At 44.3% G+C, this 21,458-nt stretch overlaps 1 protein-coding gene across 5 annotated transcripts in view; it reads left to right on the top strand.

The window, feature by feature from the left end:
• PLEKHD1 (pleckstrin homology and coiled-coil domain containing D1) overlaps positions 1-21,458 on the top strand; it is a 37,997-nt gene that overhangs the window by 5,410 nt on the left and 11,129 nt on the right. For 2 of the 5 annotated variants that reach the window (XM_027707912.1, XM_027707907.1), the window contains 6 exons: positions 2,948-3,587; positions 11,445-11,538; positions 12,453-12,542; positions 13,067-13,143; positions 17,510-17,601; positions 20,419-20,471. In XM_027707912.1, the coding sequence (XP_027563713.1) occupies positions 3,439-3,587; positions 11,445-11,538; positions 12,453-12,542; positions 13,067-13,143; positions 17,510-17,601; positions 20,419-20,471 (555 nt within the window). In that variant the 5' untranslated portion in view covers positions 2,948-3,438. Of the gene's footprint in view, positions 1-31; positions 3,588-11,444; positions 11,539-12,452; positions 12,543-13,066; positions 13,144-17,509; positions 17,602-20,418; positions 20,472-21,458 lie in introns of those variants that run through there. The other 3 variants (XM_027707919.1, XM_027707925.1, XM_027707899.1) reach the window with 3 other exon arrangements.

Here is a 21,458-nt window from a genome sequence, read left to right as displayed (position 1 = left end):
ACTTGAAGGCAAGAACTGAATCTTTCCAACTCCACAGCAGCTCTGATCCAAATCTTAACTTGCTAGCCCCAGCCCAATAAATAGTTTGTTCTTTTCTGCACAATGTACTATTGTAAGGCTGCCCAGAACATGAAGGTATAACTTTTCACTTAAAAAAAAATACAAGCCTCCTCAGCAGCTGCAGTTAGCCAGTATGAGTATCCTTAAACTGAAAGGGAGCATCTTCCAGCTGGAGGGTAGTGAAGGCACATGGTGTGATTCTTGGGGATGTCCTGTGCAGGGCTAAAATTTGGACTCGATGATCCTTGTAGGTCCCTTCCAACTCAGAATATTTTGTGATTCTGTGAAGAAGTGTTACGTCTGTAGAGCTTGCACTGGTGTCTGCTTCAAAGGTTTTATTTTTAGCAAAATTTTATTGGCTTGATGTGTAGGGAAAATTGAGACGACATATTTGCAAAATAATTCCTATACCAGTGCAACCTGTCATTCCACAGAAAGGCCTTCTAATTAAAGCTCCAGTGCTTTCTTTCCAAGATATACAACTGTGTTTCTTTCCCCCATGAGCCATCAAGAGTGAAACAGCCATCTAAAATCTTTGAATTATTATTCTGAAACAAAAAGATTTCAGAGAAGGTGTGTGAGCCTAGTCTGTATCCCTGGAAGGTATGGCCACCCCAGGTTGCTGTGCATGTAGTGGACCCCACCAAGCTTTCTGCCTCTGCTGCTCTTGTTGCACGGCAATTCCACAATCCTCTTCCAGCAATTGTTAATTACTGTCCCATTTTTTCATGATTAATTAAGGCCAATTTGTTTTCTTGCAAGCATCAACCTTTACCAGTACATTAAGAGGGGAAATAATGCCTAAAACTAAACAGCAGTCAAACTTCCCCCTTCACTCTCATTTAAACGAGTGAAGTCCTTTTAGTCTCCTGTAATCCTATGGGTTAGCTATACCTGTGACCATCTGGGTTTTATGACACTGTTTTCTTGATGCCAAAATTTATGGCCAGAAGAAGTAGGTTTTGCATCTTTCAGAAGTAACACTGAAGAACCTTTAAGCTGGCCCTTAGGACATTACTCCTGTTTGTGAGGCAAGTTGCTTAGACCTGTTCTGTTGCTCTCTACTCTTTCCTTTAGACAGGCCCCCAGCTTCATTAGATTAGTACAGACATAAAGGAAATGTTAACAGAACAACTGTTACTACAAATTACTGTGTCCAGACACCAGCAGTTACAAAATTCACCTTGCTGCTATCTGCTGCCCTAGCATTGCTGCTTCTACCTGTGTTTAACTCTTGATCACTTGACAAAAGCAAGTTGCCCTTTCCCTCCCTCAGCCTGCTGACTTTAAAGAACTTGCTGTAACTACTCAGTCCCTTGCTAAGTAGTGAGCCCCTTCCCTTTTCCCCCAGAGGAAATTTATCTCAGTTTTTTGATGTTCAAATCTAGAAACCTCTTTATTAGTCTGTGTAAAGTAAAAATAAGTAAAGAAGCAAAGGATGAAAATCTGCTTTTCCTCACTGTAGGTCACTGCTGTCAGATCTTTGTGTCATTGGTGCAGTACAACGGCAGGGGCACTGGATCATCCTTACATGGGAACTCTGACTTTTCCCTGTACTCTTGTAAAGTGATGCCATTGGGCCCAGAATCCTTTTTACTCTTTGCACAACATAATTCCAGGGAAACTTTTCCCTCTCCTGTTTATGAGTAGTATTTCCTTCTTGGTGCAGTGTGTGGAATGGTGTCTACAGCATTAATGCTTCTCTTCTGCAATGCAGTGTTTTATTCAAGAGCTGGAACTGAGGTGGGACAGAGGCAATATCTGTTGCTCTCCCCTCTTTTCCATCCTCTGCCTTAGTGTCACTCAGAGATGGGCTTTGCTGCTGCTCGGGACATGTCCTGTCTGGGACCAAAAGGTCAGTCAAAGCCAGGGTGAGAGAAAGTAACAAAGCATTGAGTTTGCTGACTCTCTCATCTAGTGATCAATAGTGGCTTTTATCAGGGGCCTGCATCTCTAATTTCTCTGATACCAAATGCAGTCTGTGAGCTTGAGGCAGGCTGTCTGCATTTCCTCTATTTAAGATGCCTTGCAAGTGCCTCTGACCATATAAAGTTAAGTGAACCTGTGTCTGGTGATGTGATCTAGCCTACAGCATGTCCCAGGTTCCTGATCCCCAGGGATGAGAAAGGACCATGTGTCTGCACTGTGTCACTTCTGAATAACTGCATTGGGAAGGGCTGATATCCAGCAACTACAGCTTCAAAATCGATGCACAGGTTAAAACAGGAGCAGATGCCTCAGCATCTATGACATACATGCCACACAGCATGTATGTGTCTGTATTGGTTATATGATGCACCAAAAACCCAGATGCTTTAGCAGGCATGATTCTTCCACAAATTCTAATCCTGGAGGGAAGGCAGGACACAGGAAGGAACAATATGATGCTAATGTGCTTTCCTGTGGGCATTACAAAATACAGGGGTTCTTTTGGAGGACTTTGTATCTATGCAAGGAGGAAGAGTTTCAAGGGAGGAACAAGGACTAGGGAACCAGGTTAAAAAGCTTCTTGTGGGAGTGCTAAACAGGAGATGAAAGTAGACTCACCCGAGCTGTGGGACATATTTCTCTGTGTCTGTGTTGTGGCCAAGAAGGAGCTGGTACCTAAGAGGCAGAGCAGAGACTGTGCTTGCCACATCTCCAAGATGCAGCAAGGTATGGAGGCAGGCAGAATTTTGTGTTCTAACTTTGATCAGCAATGGCCCTTTAAGGCTGAGCAAGGCATGCAGCATGGACACTGCTCAGTCCAAACTCAGCAGCCACGTGAACTCTCCCCAGGTGGGCAGTGCCAGGCTGGCACAGCAAAGCCTCCCTTCCCTGCCCTGATGGCAGAGGGAATCTGATTGAACTTGCTGGCTCCCACTCGCTCTGCCCCCATTTTCCTCAGGACAAATGAGAAGAATCTGTCTTCAAGTGCAAGATTTTGGGAATATGTGTCAGAGATGCCTGAAAGTAAAACATCCATCTTGCCCTAATTTCTGCATGAAGTGCTGCAATGTCAAGTGAAATAACCTTCCAAGCTGGCTCTGGTGCAGAGGTATTTTGGCTTATGTTATTGCTGAGAGCTTTCTCTCTGATGAGCTCCTTCTGCCTCTCTGTGTTTCTGATGTCTGACTCTCTTCACTCATTTTTTCCCTTGGGCTGGGATGTGTGCTGTTTGTAATGCATCAGGAAGTAATACGCAATGAGGAAACTCTCATCATCTGTGCATCAGGGAGAGAATTACTGACTGAGTGCTGAGCAGTCAAGTTATTGATTCAAACCAAAGCCCAGTCTCTCTGTCTGCTGAGCTGGTTACGTCCTTCTGGTTCATTGCATTTAATCGGATTCCCTGAGCTGCTACACAGAAGGGGAGAGTTAGAAGCAGATCCATCTATAATGTTCTCTTCAAAATCCAGTTCGGTATCCCCTTCTCCGTCCATGGAACAGGCAGATTCAGATGCTCTGGACATCAGCACCAAAGTGCAGCTGTATGGCGTGCTCTGGAAGAGACCCTTTGGGAGGCAGTCAGCCAAATGGTCCAGGAGGTAAGCCACAGTTGCTGAGGGATGCTCGGGTGAAATACAAAGCCTAAGGGTTCTGGGATAAGTTAGAGCCTGTGTGCTTGACTCTTCAAGTGCAGCTAGCCAGGCAGAGGCTAGGGGTAAAACTGTGGGCATAGCTTCCTTCCTGTTCTGAGTTGGCTTTACACATGTGGCACCCCATTGTTCTCCCTTCTTTATCTGTCCAGACCTTGTGCTATGTGCACTTCAGGGAATAGGGACTAGCTGCCTCCTCTGGATAATTATCTTTTGATAGTTGCACAAAAGAGGAAGAGTCAGCTCATATATTTTGCTCCTAAACTGCTTGACTTTGTTCTTTAGCACTCGTTAAAGCTTTGAGTCCTTTGGGTGTGAGATGGCTAGGCTGAACTGACTGTGCATGTGAGTCTGTGTGTGCGTGTGTACGGTCTGCAGGGGTTTGTGGACCAGCATCAGAACTGCCGTGCTGCCTTATAGTGATGGCACACTTGGAACAGCACATAAAGACTCTTCCCTGGGGAGAAAGTGGCACTGAAATCTCTTCCGTATGGTGTTAGAGAGTTGTAAGCTGCTGTGTGTTGTCTGTCAGCAGCCCGGAAGTTTGGAGCTGGAAAGCGTTTGCTATAACCTTTACCAAGGACAGAATTATGTTCTATAAAACTGAAGTGATGAGTCGGTTTTAAGTTTAGAGTTGGTGTATTTCTCTATGTGAATCACTGAATCTCTGGTACTTACCTTTTGTGGGTAAGTACTTACTCTTTGCTGCAGTCTGCAGTTTGGACACAAACAATCCATTTCTAAAGCCAGCTTTCCCAGTTTTGCTCTGTGTAGTAACCACAGTGCTGTCCAATCTAAACCTGTGAAGGTGGCATAGCCTGGAAAATAGTTAAACATTCCTTGGGAGGCAGTTTTATGTTTGTAGCCATTTTTGACCTATGTGCAGGTTTTATTCCCTTCCCTTCCTCCCCCCAGTGGCCTATTTTCATCCAGGAATGAATTTGTGCTGATGCTCCTACTCGGTTCCCAAATATTGATATTTAAATGAATTATGTCTGGAAACTAAAGTGACTGTGTTACGGAAAAGAAGTGGACAGAATAACAGAGGGGAACGTAATTTGCCATGGAGGAGACATTCTTAAAAGGCTTTCTTCCTAATAAAACTTTCTTGCAGGCAAATGGCCCATTTCTGCTCTCTCTGTCATTATTTATTTAGTGCCGCTCTATTCCTAGAAGTCACCCCCATCTTTGGCAAGTGGTAAATATTTTAGTGCTAGCAAGTGGGAAGAGATGGGGAGGTGACGTGGGGCAAGGATGATATGGAAGATAAGTTGCAAGCACAGCAGCAGAGGTCCTGGGGGACCAGACACAGGTCAGTGAGAGGTGAACACAGGGAATCTGTAGGGTTTGGAAGGAAGTGGGTTCTGGAGTTAAAAGACTGGGATAGTAGGAACAATATGTTCAGGTGGTTTTTTTATCATGGGAGAGACTTGCTTTTAAATAAAGTACCCTTGCATGTTATTATAAGTCAATCATTATGTGGGGATAAGGAGCAATTCACCATTCCCCCTACTTATCCCCCCATTCCCAGCAACATGTAGCTGGTCAAAGGCTTTTTTTTTTATTGAAAGAAGAAATGTTTCCCACTCCAGAAAAAAAATTTGACTTTTGCTCGATGTAGTTGAGGATCTGATCTGTGAGCAATGTAGGTTTTACCCTGACATCTTGGAGTGGACAACAGTCTTGGTCCCAAGGAAAATCTTTCCAAGATACGGGAGATAAACCAGCTTGTAAGGGGAGGATTGATCTCATCAGGCCATCAGCCATGAAAACAGGTTTACGTGGCTGTTGGGAGATGCGTGAAATTTACTGGCTTGATCCCATTCATTTGGCTGTAGCAACAATGCTTCTGGGGACACTGAGAAGAAAATCATGTGTTTAAGGGAAAGATGGAGTCTGACTAGATTATGGATCAAGGTAAAAAAGTCCAGGCATGGTGTGTCCAGTGCTTTGGTGATTGAAATCCCAAGGCTGGAAATTTTGCAGCAGTAGAGGTTATGCTGGGAAAAGGGAGGTATAGCAGAGTCTTGTTTCAGTCAAATGGCACCTGTGAGGACAGCAAAACTTGACATGAGGCAGCTGTCTGGAGCACTTTCTGTCCTTTCCTTTGCTCACACAATGGTCTGTTCTGAAGCCTAAGTATTTGCATGCCTGTCACACCAGGTACTATCCTAGAGCAGGCTGGGTGCTTCTGACACTGGGTTAGTGTGGCTGTGTTATCTGCCAGGGCTGACATCTGAGCATGCTGCCTTCCAGAGCTTGATTTGAGATGCCATTACCACTATCCTAGTACCTATCTCTCCAAGACAAGAAATTCTATCCCTAGTGTGAATTTTCTTTCCCTGTAAAATAATATCCTTTCAACAGAAAAGCAACTATCTTCTGAGTTTACTGATGTTTTTGACCAGCCTAAGCTTGGCTTCTTGCTGGAATGGCTTTGGCAAATAATATTCTCAGCCCTTGGCGTATGGTCCTCTTCCCACCAAACTGCACCCCATTCTTCCTTTCAACGAATAGCAAACAATTTATTTTCTCCTATTACAAAAGTTGTAATTACAAAACTGGTAATGGCATCAGCCTGTTGTGGAAACTGCAGTGAAATGCACAATGTGTGTACCTGCCCTGGATGTGATATGAATAGGGTGCTGTAGCTTTCCAGGAAGGAAGTGGCACGTTCTTCTCTGCTATGAATAATCCCGGTCCCATACAGAAATGTCAGGCTCTAAACTATCTGTCACCATGTAAGTGGGAGACTTGGGGGCTCAGTGAGACAGTTCCAGGAGGGGGCGTCTGCTCGGTGATCAATCAGAAAAGCAAGGTGGAACGTGAGAAATTGAAAACAGGAGAGAACAAAACACAAAATATTCCTATATTTCTGAGTAAATCCATCAGGGATGACAGGTTGCTGCTGGAAGGAGGGAAACATAGCACAGTTAATAGAGAGATTTTATCTTCTCTTGAACCAGTCCTGGCTGTGGCATTGCAAAGCATGCATGTAATCTTCTTTTCCACAGTGGCTACTAACAGTCACTGCATGTGGTCACGGAACAGATGGAAAGGATAATAGTTTAGGACTGCTTTCTGCTAAAAAAAAAAAAAAACAAACAAAAAAAAAAACAACCAAAAAACAAACCTGAAAAACACACAGCCACCGAGAAGTGTGTGTATGCAGCACAGGGGCAGCAGGAGCTGCCGAGATAGTGCGGCTGCGAGTCCAGCACAACATGTCGTTCCCTCTCGTCCGTGTAAACTTCCCACTTGGCTGCTTGCTGTCAGGAAGCATACAGCTCTTCCCACTCCCTGCCCGGCTGGGCGTTGCTTCTGCTGCCGGGCGCCAGGGCAGGAGGCAGGAAAGAAAGCGTAAAGCTCCTAGGAGAGAGGAAGAGCGAGGGACAGGTACTGCGGACTCTGAGCTGATATGTTAATAAAGAACATTTGCCCGTCGGTTTCCTGAGCTGTCCCTAGGGATACAGAACTGAGCTGATCTAGCAACTGGGATTCACTGCCTGTGCTCCTGGACTGGTGCCCAGAAAAACACCATTGGAATGAAGGACCAAGGAGACTGCTGCAGTTTTATACTGTAAATACTTCATGCGGGACATTGTCACATCAAAAACTTTTACAAAGATTAGCTGATTAATCTCATTAGCCCTCTGTGACACAAAGAAAGCACTGTATTCTCAGAGATCAGGTATCTCTACTTGTCCGGTATAGAACTGTTGTTTCTAATCCTGGCCAGATCATGGCTCTGGCTTTACATCCAAGTTACTCAGATTGTTACTGTTCCTCTGCTATTCCAGTTTAATTACACTGTGGTTTCAGTGGTTTCGTAGTACAGGACCCAGCAGCAGGGATGGGTGCCCCAAAGCAGTTGACCTCATGTGAATGGCTCTTGTATTACTTGTGCTGCATGTGGAGTGTGGGTGGCTGTCCCAGGCCATCTTGCCGCTCTTACCTTCACTGCTGCTCTCCAGGCTTTTTGAACTCTGCTCTGTTTTTAAATCACTTATTTTTCTTGGTTTCTTGTTTGTATTCAAAATCTTCCCCTGCCTTTCCAGCACTCCCTTTTCTTATGTTCTTATGTTCTTATGTTATCATATCTGTGCCGACTTTAGATGTCTGTTGTGTCTCTAGCCTCCCAGTCACAGTCCTAACTGGGTGTTTCTCCCCATTCTCCCTTGGCCATCTTTCCCCTTTCTGCTCTTGCTCACCTAGCTGCTGCTTTAGTCTTCAGCTTGCTCTTGAGTCTTATAACTCTCTCCCCTGATTCTTTACTTCATCCCTATTTTCACTGTGCTGCATCAACTATACTCGTATTGTTTGGAGACTTTGTCCTGAAGGTCAGTTAAAGTGATGAATTTGGTTGCTTAGGTGTTGCCTTCCAGGTAAGGATAGATAGATAGATGAGGGAATGTGATCTGAACATAAATACATTATGTCCAGAAGCTAACCAGATTTTTAATGTTTACCCTCATTACTTGCACTGAGATTTTGTTCTTATTACTTTTTAAACCCTTATTTTGTACGTTTTCATTCCAAATTTCCTCATCTGTGAGGTCAGGGATCTAAAAGTTCATTAATCTGTGAGAGACATCAATTCTCAGAGATTTGTGCTATGTTTTGTTCTTGTTTTTGTTTTGATTTTGGTTTCCACTGGAGCATAATCTGTATTATGAGGATTAGCAGCACTGAGCAACAAAAAGTATGTATCAAACTAAAGTCTTGCTTTAACTGTGGGTTAAAATTTAGATTAAAAATCATGGAGCTAAAGATCAGTATGTTTACCTGTCTTGCAACTGTTCCTTGAGGTTATTCAGACTGAAAAGAGTGTTGAAAGTGATGAATAGACTTTCTCCATTTCATGTGTGGTGTTGACTTTTATTCCTTAGGTTCATATTTCTGCATACAGTAGCTGCTTAACTCACTGGACCAAGCACAGGAGCACTGGCTAGGCAGGATTGTTCTTTTAAGATGTTATTTCTGTATTTATTGTGCAGATAAGGTAACATTTCCCTCTAAAAAAATCAAATTCTCCTTGAACTAAGCATTAGAGACATAACATGAAGATACAGCTACACATAAGAAAACTTTTTTATAGAGTTAATGATCAGAGGTGGGAGGAAAAATGAATCAGGAAGGCTGCTGTTCACAGAAGTGACGTGGACAGGAGGAACCAGAAACAAGCCTTGTGTGCTCTGTGGAGATTTCTCTGATGTCTACCTTGGCCAGGGTCAGCTCTGAGCCTGCTGCAGAGGTCACGGTTGCCTTTGCCATTAGTGCAAATATATCTGAAAATCCCAGTTCTTGTTTCACACAGAGGTGAGACTTTGATGAATCTACTCTATCAGTAATGTGTCCCCAGAGATGTGCCTAATGCATCTGCTAAATGGGCTGATATCTCAAAGTTGTGTGGACAGCCACCACAGGTAGGGTCACACCAGGCTTTCCCAACTGAGGGAATATTAGATGCAGCTTCTCTGGGAGTTGCACTGGAACATGCACGAGTTCAGGCTGGAAGGGAGATGGTCACCCAGGTGAAAGGTGAATAGTAATTGCTCCTACTCAGATCACCTGCTGGACAGGCTGCACTGTGAATGAGCAGCTTTTCAGTCCTCTACCAACTAAATGAGCTCAATGCAGAAGAGAGATCTTTGCACTGAGTTGTGCTGTTCTGCTTAGAGCAGTTTTGCCAGACTGTGGTCAGGAACAAGAGGTGAGGTTGGGCAGTCAACCATGATGTTTGCAGAGTATCAAATGAGGAGAGAGTGTCCTGCTGAGGAAGCAAGCTGGCTGCTTCTCCCCACCTCTGATGCCAACATGAACAGGTATAGATGAATGGGCAAGGAGAAGAAAAAATTTGGGACACAATAACTGCTGCTGGTGTTTGTATGTTCTGAAGATTTCTGGATGTAAATATGTTCAATGACTGTCACTTTTACACATTTTGGAGAACTTGCGAAGTAGGTCCAGAGCTTGAGTTTGCTACAGGCATTCAGAAGTTTAGCTTTGTTCTGAGTTTTTTGGTTGCTCTGAGAGCCCCATGCACACATATTTCCATGGCATTTGGCAATTTCATCTGTGTTGCCAGACCCATAGCAGAGGAGCAAGAGATAGAAGCTGATGGAAGTGGTAAGGCTTTTGCCCAAGTATAATTATGATAATTATTGTTAATAATTATATATATAATTTTATTATTATAATTCTCTGCCAGCTTTGACTTCTTTCTTTAGCTTTAGGAACTAAACTGCTAAACTAAATTGCTGTGCTTATCTGTACTGGAGGCAGTGCTTGGCTACATCTGACAGCCCATCCACTTCAGGAGAGGACTGGGATGGGATGGGCATGTGAAGGCATTAGAACTGTCCTTGTGGATCAATCCCCTGAGCCTGTAGCCCATCACTGATGGTGGCTTCAGGGAAAGGTGCAGGAATGCTCAGGCTGCAGAAATGGACAGCACTACCTGTAGAAGTCTCCTTCTGATCCCTCCCAGAAGCTGGAGGGTTTTCTGAGAATGTTCTTTTAATTCACAGAAATGCCTTATCCTTTCCAGTTTCCTCATGATCTCTTGTCCTTGGGACCAAATGAAAGTGATTTACACAGCAGTGTTTTGTGCAGTGTAAAAGGGCATTCTTTAATAATTTTCAACTTACTGCCTTTCACTTTCTTTCCAGTTCCCTGTTTCTCATGTCAGAAAATATGTACAGAACAGTGCAACACTTTTTCTTTGTCATTTACTCTTTTGAAACCTCCCTACTAAACTTGTCCCCATTTTTTATTCAGCTGCTCTTCAGAACTTTTGAGTGCTGCAGAGATTTAGACCAAATTGAAACTAAGTCATATATCTCTCACCTGTACCACTGCCTGCAGAGTAAATGCAACCTCAATTTTTGAAGAGAGGAGGGACAGTCCCAGGGGCATTTTGAAAATCCAAAGAAGTTAAAAGTGGAACTCCTTTAATCATAATTTTGAGGGCATGCTCCAGTAAATTAGAGGCTCGGTTTACAGAAATTGTGATATTTTGTGGCTACTATACAGTGATCATCAGAGCATACCTAAGGCTAACTGAGCAGAGCAAGGCATATCAGCTAATTGAGCAGAACAAGGCATAATTTAACATTACACATATGAGAAAAAAAATTTCAATTTCCTTTGTAGTTATGAAGGTCAATGACAGAAGACTTTGCCAGGAGCTCTGCTTAGAAATATCTCTAAAATTTATTTCTGCTCCTGAGTGCTCTGGTGGCCAATTTTTTGCCTCAAGAGTCACTTGCAGATGCTAGCGTGTGACTCTTCCTGCCATATGACTAAGTGTTAGAGTGAAAACACTTCCCTTCTCTCTTATTACAAGATGGGAGGAAAGAGGGTGGAAGGGGACAGATTGCAAAAATAATCATTTAGTTGGTCTTAGCCCATGTGTGAGACCCTTAAAAAAAGAGCAGCTCTCTTCCAATAGGTTGAATCCAACCTACATGGGCTAGATAGAGCACGAACAGCTAGAGGTGCCAAAAATGTTTGGTCCTGTCTTGGACACAGAGTGCTGTGAGTAAATGGTGCTATGGTTTGCCTTCAACACTGGTGCGTGCATGCTGTGGTAGTAAACTGTAAGCACAAAGTACTTAAACTTGACGCTTGGTGTTAAGCACTAGTTCTTGACTATAAGCACAAGTGAGGCACCTCACCTTAGACTTAGATGGAAGTAGTAAACTCTTCTGCTCAGAAAGTAGCTTTAGTTAGGTGGAGATTTTTTCATGCTGTGAACCACAACCTCTGTTCTAGCAAAATTTATTTCCTTTCTTTGTCTTAAAGGTTCTTCATAATTAAAGAAAGTTTTCTGCTTTACTATGCTGAGAGTGAGAAGAAGAGTTTTGAAAGCAATAAATACTTCAATATCCACCCCAAGGTGAGCAGCATTTGCACAAGGAGGGGGTTATTCTCTTTCTATCTCCCCCCTCCTCTTCTTCCATGGACCCAGAAAGTGAAGAAGAGGTAAGTCACAGACTTCACCCAGACCCAGGGAAGCCTCAAAAAAGAAAGAATCATGTTAGTACCTTTTCAAGATACTTAATGATTCAGCAGTTACATGACTTCTGTATTTTTTACCTAACAGTAGATGTATCCCCTTGTTTTCATGATCTCCTAAACAACTAATCTAATGGCTGTAAAAATACTGACAAAAGCTGACAGCTTTGTTTGCTGCTTATTCCTAACCTGTACTTGCACTCATTAGCATCTGATAACCCACATGCCTTCAGTTCTTAGGAGTGGCCTCCATAGCTCTGCAGCCTGGAGATCTCACACAGGGGCCTTGTGCTCTGAGTCTGCTTTTGTCCTCTGTACTCACTGGAGGCTGATGAAGCACACGTTTCCACAGGTGCTGATTTCACACATCCTGGCTAGCAGCTGCCCATCCGCCCCCACACAGCACATGTGGGGTGTTGGCCTACTGGTGGTGACTGTCTTGGATGCACAGCCTCTCTCATGATACCACACTGTGAAACTACAAAATTCGCCCCTGTTGGGAGATCACCTCCTTCTTGATAACAGAGTTCCTGCTTCCATGTTCTAGCTAGCAGTCTTCTCTCTGTGATGAATACAGGACTGCCAGCTTCACCCCTTTTCAGATACCGGTTGGGGGGTTTCCTGGTGGTGGTGGGAGTCCCTCTGCTTTTCAGAAACTCTGTGTATTGCCCCTCCTGGGGTAGCCAAGGAAGGGCAGGGCCCCACAAGTGACCAAGGGTGAAAGTTCAGCTCCTGGTTAGTTAATAGTTATACTTGATTTTACTGACTGATTGGAGTGCTCTGGTTTATCCCTAGGGTGTCATACCCCTGGGAGGCTGCATTGTGGAGCCCAAAGAAGAGGCCAACATGCCTTATGCCATAAAAATCTCTCATGAAGACTTCCATGTAAGTAGATTTCTTTTCTTCTAAAAAAAACCCCAAACACCACAAAACATGTTAATGCTGATGAGCAGAGGTAGATTGGCAGTCTTTTCCCTCCCCACCAAGGTATGCCTACCCTCTCTGGGCAGACTATCCTGAGAGAGAGGGTGGCTTAGCATCTCAAGTCCTCTCGAGTTTTTGCTGCTGCTGCTTTGACAACCAACAAGAAAACTTGCACTTTCTGACACCAGGTTTTATGCTACTAGCAGACCAGTAGACAGATACTCAGGAGCCCTGGAGCTCATGTTGCCCTGTCATTTTGTTCCTACCATGACTGTTTGCCGTATGCACACTTTCCAATGTGTGGTAGACCTAGGTCATATTTGCTACCATGTGATGCTTCCTGTGGAGGTGGAAGACTGTGGTGGGCTTTCCTGCCTCCACAGCTGTGCTATCTATGTTCAGTTCATGCCCTGAGTGCACAGAGGTGCATAAGGCACCAGCCTCTCTAATCTGGGTTTTTTCTCCCCTCCCCTCCCCTCTTCCAGGGTAATATTGTTCTAGCAGCTGAATCAGAGTTTGAGCAGGCTCAGTGGCTGGAGATGCTACAGGAGTCTGGAAAAGTGTAAGCTTCTTTCTATTCCTTATTCAATTTGATCTGTTCTGTAGATGTGTAAAGGATAAAGAGGAAGAAGCCTGACTAGAAGGACTATGGGAAGTCAGACAAGCTCCTCAAAACTAGTAAGAGCTTCACTTGTCTCCTGGACTCATCCTTTCCCTAAATGGGAATGCTCTAAAGCTGACACAAAGCTTCCCACCTTGGTAGGCAGTGTGGTGTGCAGTATGGCTCTTTGCTCCCAATCCCAGGCTGTCATCTGTCAAATGCTGAGGCAATGAGTGCCCTCTGCTGTCCCTCTCTCTTGCCTCTGAAAGGTGGGACCTGGGCCTGAATGGGAGCCCTCCTGGTCCATTCTGTGTGGGTAGCAAGGTCTGTGGGCTTGACAAAGGTGAGGGTTAGAAAACTTCCCTGTTTGAATTTGGGGTAAAGTAGGAGCAGAACAGGCAAGGCATGAAGCTTGTGAGCAGCTGTCCATGTGGCTCCACATCCTGCTAGGGGCAAGGACCTCACCAGCACAGTACTGGTCATGCCGAGATGTCAGTAACAGCCTTGGAGAAATTATGTGTCCTTAGGGTGTGCATCCCTTCTGCTCAGATCTCAGAGTGCTCAGGCCACACAGCAGCAGGATTTGGCCTCTCAAGACATTTAATTCTGAAATGCAGAGGCAGGTTAAATTCCAGGAGAGGAGGTGTTAGCAAAGCATTTCCAGCCCACCTACAGGGGTGAGAGGGTTTGACTGCTGTATGCATACAATACTGAGCTCACAGTCTGCTGAGAATGCTGGAGAAAGATTTGCAGTTTGTTGGCCTCCATTTCTGCAATCCCTCAGCACCCAGGAGCTTGGTAGTGCAAGGAGCAGCTGTCTTGCTAAACCAGAGCAGGCTCCTTCTAAATCTCAGCTGGTGCAGAGGATGTAACACTTAAACAGGGATTTGACTTTCCCAAACCAGGTATAGAAAATTCCCGAGTAGAGCAGAGCCTACTACTCACCTGTGAGGCTTAAAGCAATGAGCGCTTTGGTCTGCCCTTCCTGGCTGCATTAGTGTGTGTATGTGGTCTCGTCACTATAGGGACAAATGATGTTCTGTTTGTAATACCAGTGTGTACACGGTAAAGGCAGTATCTCAGTTAATTTCAATGTTGTGAGGCTCAACATGTTAATTTGTAATTAATGGGAAACCCAGTGTTATGGTGGATCAGCACAAGCCAAGCTCTGTGCTGCTGCAGTGTGCCTGGCTTGGGTGCTGGGGCAAGCTGTTACCTCCACAGAAGTGTATGAACTGCAACACAAAGCTGTCCATTAAAGTTTCATGGGAGCAGGAGTCCCATGGGACACAAGACCCAAGGCAGAGGTCTGTCACCCACTCAGCACAAGCAGACTTGACCACTGCAGGGAAGAAGAGGCACAGATTTAGCCCTTGAGCAATCTGGAGTTTTTTATTCGGTTAGCACAGGCCTGCATTTCTCTTCACCAGTGTTAAGCTAAATTATTGCTGGGGCCAAGGGCAATAATTTGGGACCAAAATTATTCTTTAGTCCTTGCTTCAATATTCCAGCAGTAGTGTTTAAAACAGGAGCTAGATAGTGGCTGAGATACCCCCTTCCCTCCCCTCTCTGCTTCTGTTCTTATATCAGAGGAGAGCAGTACAGCTCCAGTGCCAGCCTCACCTGTGCTGAGAATAGCCTGCATGTCAGGAAAAGCACAGATTATGTGGTTTATGCTAGCAGGGTCATGTTGGGAGCTAAGCAGCAGTCAGAAAGGCCAGCGTGGGCCAGTAACTTGATCTGCAATGAACAGGAAAGCCAAAAGGATACAGATGAAATATTCTAGACAACCTGTTTTAGTGCCCTGTTGTTCCTAGATGGAGATTGCACTGCCGGTGGCACTGCAGCACTTAGTTGTAGTCATCCTGCAGTCTCCCTCATTATTTAAAACCAACCAAAGGAAAAAAAAAACCACATAAACATCCTCAAAAAAAATCCTAAAATGAATTCCATAGAGATACAGAAATAAGGGAAAGAGGAAAAAATTAACCCAATCTCGAAATGTCCTCTATCCTCTCTCCTTTGAGTCAATTTTGTCTGCTATCTCTTTACATCTTGGTTGGGGGGGGGGGGTGTGCCTGCACAACTGCTTATTGCCTCTACCATCATAGTCTGCTCAGTGATATCTTCAGCTCTTCACTCCTTTCCAAGCCTCATGGTTTGATAGGGAAATGGCTTATTCAGTGCAGAGGGGAACCGATGGTCTCTCCACCCTTCTAATGTGTTGTGGCTTGGACTTACCACACTTGCCAGATCTGGAAAGCTTTTTGTAAATGCGCAAAGCCCTGACTCCTAGACCACCAGGCTCTCTTCCCACCCAAAGAGGCTTTTTCTTCTGCTACTTAGGGAGAGGGGCACACGTAACACTCTCTCTGTCCACAGCTCTCTTCACTGAGCATTCTCTGAATTCGTTAAAAGTAGACTTTGTGGGCAACGTAGGGGGCAAAAGTAACATAGAACATATGTCCTGTGGACCATGAAGTGCTGAGTGTCTCCAAAAATTGCTTATGGCTGCTCCGGAGAAAGGTAAAACGAAGGCAAAACTAGAGAGATGTTCCCAGTGCTGCAAAAGGACTGAAACAGACAATGGTTGAGATGCATAACACATGCAGATAACTATACAGCTTAGGGTTTTTTTTTTCTTAGTAACCTTTGAGTTACAGACAGGGAAACACCTTGTTAGGCTGGGGAAGGGAAGGGGCCCTGGAAACATGAATCTAATAAACAGACACCTTAAAGGCTACAGCTGTTTTGAAACTCTCCATGTAATCATATGATAAACTCTGTCGTCCCCCCCACTCCCCTCTTGAGATCTTTTGCTGTTGGCTTTTCTGGGATCATATTCATCCTGTATAAGAGAAGGTTAGTGAAAAAACATATTCACACCCACATGTTCTCACTCAAGATGAAGATATCTACCTGTAGGCAAAACAGCACCTTTTTAATTAGTGTTCTAATTTCCTCTGCACTTTAGAATGATCCTCATCAGCTGAAAAGAAGCACAGCTATCTGCAAGGAGCACAAGACAGTGCTTGGGCTGCTGGAGCTGTGAGCTGCCTGATCCTTGGGGTGGCGCATGTTTAATTTGTCTGTTTTTTGTAAGAGACAAAGTACAAGTTGCCTTGAAATTGTTATATAAAAGATTGCCAACCTAATGGTTTCCAAAAAGCTACAATTTCAAATGGTTCACAAAGAGGCTTGGTACAGGAAGGCTTACAGATATTTAATATTAATAAGCTCCCTCAGGATTTAACAAAGACGGCAGAATTTCTGGGCAGCAACTGCTGTTCCTGTATGTACATCTATATAAATAGATTAGGATCAATTTTATGTATGTTTTAATGTTATGCATTTTTTGTGTGTTCATATTTTTTTTTCTAATGAAACACCAATAGAAGTGAACAGCAAGCTCCATTGCTGGTTCTGGTTTTGATTTGTGTGTCCTTGTCCGTGGTATTTAATATCTGTGTTTAAGCCTATCCTGCCCATCAACTCAGTCAGTAATGGGCATCTGATCCACAGGCCTTTCTTGTAGCTTAGCTTCATAAAGTGTTTAAGTGACCTTGAGATCCTCTGGCCAATGGTCCTACAATAACACAAGATGCTCTTTGAATATGCCTGCTTCCTTTAACATTCCCTACTTGCCAGCATCTAGTCTGGCTTTTATGTCTGGTTCTTCTTTGTTTTCACAGGAAGAGGCACTTAACTCACAGTGTAGGGCCAGACACCAAGTCCTAGTGGCTTATAAGTAGCAGAGGAGGGATTGATTGGTTCCAGGGTGGATGGTGGATACCAGAAAGACTGAAGATAAAAGGCTATGGGAAGAATTCAATACATGGTTAATGTTTGAAGGGGAAGAGTGACTATAACAGCAAAATACTGGAAAGGTTGCAGAAGACAATGTTGTTAGCAGTGGGAAGTTATTTGAGTTAAAAGCTAAAATCTGGTTCTAAAGTCTGTCAGGATCCATTTAAAGGGTTCCAGATGCATCCTGTTGCAGTTGGAGACTGTGGATGTGCTAAATTGGTCTGGAGAGTCCTTAAGCTTAAGATCAGTGTAGGAATCTCCAAAACACTGAAAAATAACATTTGAATAGTTGTGAGGTGTTAACATACAGTTTATGTATTTAAAAAAGACAAAAATATTACTCAATGTCAGGGAAGTCTCTCCAATTCATTTGTGGAGAAAAATTTAGAGAATCACTGTCCCAAATGATGGAAGTCTACATGTTTGAATTACCTGGTGGTTTGCTAGGCTGAGACCCCCGTCTCAGTCTGTGGGACCCTTAGCTCCTTTACATTGCCTGCTTTGCGTCTGCTCTCCCTAGGACATGGAAGAATGCCCAGCTGGGAGAAGCTATGATTGAGAGCCTGGAAGCCCAAGGACTGCAGCTGGCCAAGGAGAAACAGGAGTATTTAGGTAGGAAACTCTTACTTCCAAAAGCCATAAACCTCAAAATAGCCATTTTGCTTTTCCTAGAGTTGTCAGTGTGGTCAAGCCAAGCAGCTACAGGTTTTTACAGGTTTGACTGTTACTGGATGAAGCTTTTGAGTAGTCAGCAGCTGAAATTCAGCTGAAGGGGGTCAAAACATGCAAAGGTTAAGGTAGGATTTGGACATCTGTTTGGAGTGTAAAAACAAGAATGTGCTTTGGCCAACCTGCTGCAGTCTCATGGCTGGTCTGTACAAATGTGTGCTGCCCCTGAGATATTTGGATGTGCTGGTTTCAGCTGCTTACCAGGCAAATAGCCAATACCTTTGTCTCCCTGAATCACACAGGACTGATACTTCTGAGGCTGATCACAGCTTTTCATGCATGAGTTTTCTTCAACTAGCTGGGGTTTTTTTTGGTCTTACTCTATTTGATCTTTGTGTTTGCTCACACTCTTCATATTGAAAGTTTGTCAGTCCTCTCTCCATGGACAATGCAGAGAGAACAGTTTGTCCAGATGAACATAGAATGAACATAGAATAATGTCCAGATGAACACAGAATAATGTAGGTGGAAAGGGACTTCTGTAGGTTATCTAATCCAATCCTCTTCCAGATGGCAATACCATCCAATGGTATTCCAGATGGCAATACCTTGGATGCTCTGACTGCCTTGGGAGGTCCAGCAGTCTCTTCCCTGCATTGACCATAGCAAGAGCCAAGGGAGAGTAGCCATTTTAACCCAGATGCCCTCCATGTCAGAGCATTCTAAGAGCCCTTCTGATCTGGGGGCTGCTGGTCATGTGTGGGCCCAGTGACTTGTCTGGACAGTCATCTGCTTTAAACAAGCTGGCAGCAATTTGGGTGCTTCAGGTTAGTGATGCCTTGAGCAGAGGCTCATAGTATCTACTCCTAATCACCAAGCTACTGCAGGAATCTTGAAGAGCTTTTTGCACTTTTGCATCCATGATGATCAGGGGTGATCTCACATGCAACGGTGATAATAATTCAAGTATCAAGGCATGTTCATTCTGGCCATCTAAGCTCCATTCACACATGCGAGGTGATGGATGGGCTCCTATGTGAGGCAGGGAGGGAGGGAGGGAGAAGCCGCTCCGTGTTTGACAAAGGGATAATGGGGAGTGCTGAAAGGAGGACTTGGAAGGACAGGAACAGGAGGAAGATTAGAAACAGGAAAACTTTGTCAAAACATTATTTTGCAACCACCAGAGCAGACTAAAGAGCCTAAAAGACTGAAGAGGTCTTTAGTATGATAAAAGACAAAGTGATGGAGGAATAGAAGAATATACATTCTGTGGCAAACAGGAGATATTTGGAATATAAAATATATATTTCACTGGGTTCTTTGGTCCGTGACAGGAACATTCAGAGCTGGTCAATTGTCACAGTTGGTTACTTTCTTTTGACAGCAACTGTCTATTTCAATATAACTACTGAGGCTTCTGCCTCATTGGCCTTACCTTTAATGATCTGTGTCCATCCTGTAGTTAAAACTTTGAGGTCAGACACTGTTCCTGGCAGCAGGTCAAGGTTCTCTGGAGGAAGCAAACACTGGTCGGGGGAATTCCCTGAATCCACACTGAGCAGATCCCACCCTCCTCCCACCTGGTTACGATCCAGGTTTCACTCTCAGACATGGACTTTACAGAGGGCCATCAAGTCCAGGGCTTGGGCCCCCTAGGAGGGGCAGTAGGGGGAAGGTGGAAGAGCCTCTGTGTAATTACAGTGCATCTGTGCTGGGTCCTGGCCAGGAGAAAGAGGTCAAGAGTGGAAAGGAAAGGCAGCAATGGTGGTCAGCAGAGCTTTGGTAATGTAACACTATTTCTCTGGCAGCGGGAGCCCTGCTGTGGGCAGGAGGTGAAATCTGTGTTCCTCCTAGTAGTAGTAGTACTCATGCCAGCGGTGGTAATCTCATCAGTTCTCCAGTACCAGGGAAACCAGTAGCATCCTACTCACCTGATATGGGGAAAATTTAAAAGTGCTACAGTGAATCTGCCCTGCTCACGTGGCAGCTTGGTGGCAGAGCTGAGACCTAAACCTTAGGCTTAACTATGAGGAGTGTGTTTCTGTCTAGCTTCCTGTAAGTGTGACCAAGAGCTGCCTGAGGGAGAGCCTTTGACGTTAGGGCATAGCACAACATCAGGCCGCAGGGTAAGGAGCAGAGCAGGGCCTCTGGTGGGTGTGTGTCTTCAGTAGACAAGAGCAGTTGATGTTGAGGGGAACTGCTCTGTATAGCAAAACTTTTGCGGCTAGGTTAGGAGATTGATTTCTGGCCTTGGCTGGAACATCCCAAGGTGACAACAGGGAGCTGGCAGTGATGCCCAGAGGGCTAAGGAGTAAGGAGAGGATGATGTGCTAGGCAGGTGGGGATGAGGCACTGAGCTACAGGAGAACTGACTGCTGGTACCTGGTGTGTGACCCTGTGCACCCACTTAACCTTTCTGTACCTTTGTTTCCTCATCTGTGAAACAGAGATAAGAATATTTTCCTGACTCAGCTAGAGGATAGTGGAGGTTAGTTCATTAATGTTCTTTAAGAGCATTGAGAGGAAACCTTAGAAGGAGTACACAGCAATGTGGTTGTTTAGTTTATTCAGTTATTTGGCAGGAGGGAAGTTACAGAACATCCCATTACGTGCCATCTTAGACTTTGGAGCCTCTCAGACAGATGCACACAAAGGAATAGGGAATGCTTCAGAAAGTCAGTGTTTCATGTTTGTAAATATCCCCAGGATATAAAATGCTTTTCTCTGTGCTTTCTCTGGCCTTTGTTTGTGTGCTTGCAGATAAGCTAATGGAGGAAACAGAAGAGCTATGTCTGCAAAGGGAGCAAAAAGAGGTGAGTGTTCATCCCAAGCCAATATCCTTTAAAATCCATGTGTCAGGACTGGGATTTTGGGAGTTGTTGGTTTGAAGGCATGTCAGGGTTCAGGGAGAGGGGTCTGTGGAGCCACAAGAGTCTCCAGCCAAGCTCTGGACCCTGTGGATGAAGAGAGGAATAAGACTTGTGCCATGAGATGAGTCTTGGAGGTGTACGCTTGCTCCCTTTCCCTGTTACTTTCCATGCAGCGTGCTTGTGATTATGTCTGCAGGAGGACCAGGGAGGAAAATTAAATGAAATGCATATTCACTGGATTGAATGACACAATTGTTATTTGGCAGAGAAGACTCTGGCAATCAAGACTTGTCTCCACAGTTAGAAAGCAAGTAAACAGACCTGACATGGTTCCAGTGTAGAGATACTGTTGTGAGAAACAAGGAGCAGAGAAAGCAATATGGTTTGTTTTTTGGACACACCAGAGATAGGGAGAATAATAAATATTGCACTAGAGAAAAATCAAGAGAGCACCCCCTAAGAGGTGACTGATACCTTAATTTATCTTAGAATCATAGAATGGTTTGGGTTGGAAGGGGCCTTAAAGATCACCTAGTTCCAGCCTCCCTGCCATGGACAGGGACATCTTTCACTAAACGAGGTTGCTTTATCAAGTTTATAATTGTTTTCCAACAAGACACGTGTCTTGTCCTTATACCACCTAAGGAGCCTTTCCGCTGTGCCTTTTGCAACCGGACTTGTCTATCTTGCATTGGCCTTTTTAGCCACCAGCGTGCTTGTAGCAAATGTGGGTAGAGCCCTTCCCAAATCTTTGTTCGCGAAGCCTAACCATGAGATGAGATGAGAATTGTTTTCCAAACTATTCCTAACTTATGGTTGCTTAATATAGTAAGAGTAGCTCATTCTCACGTTTCCAGCAAAACTATACTGATTTTTATAGCGCCATCAAAAAGTCATTGCAAGATAGCTGTGCAAATGGATTGTCCTATT

This window comes from Neopelma chrysocephalum, unplaced genomic scaffold, assembly GCF_003984885.1.
Source record: "Neopelma chrysocephalum unplaced genomic scaffold, ASM398488v2 Primary Assembly neopelma1_24, whole genome shotgun sequence".
NCBI classification, from domain to species: Eukaryota; Metazoa; Chordata; class Aves; order Passeriformes; family Pipridae; genus Neopelma; species Neopelma chrysocephalum.
Note: the sequence above shows the minus strand (reverse complement) of the source record. Positions and strands in the feature narration are given on the sequence as shown.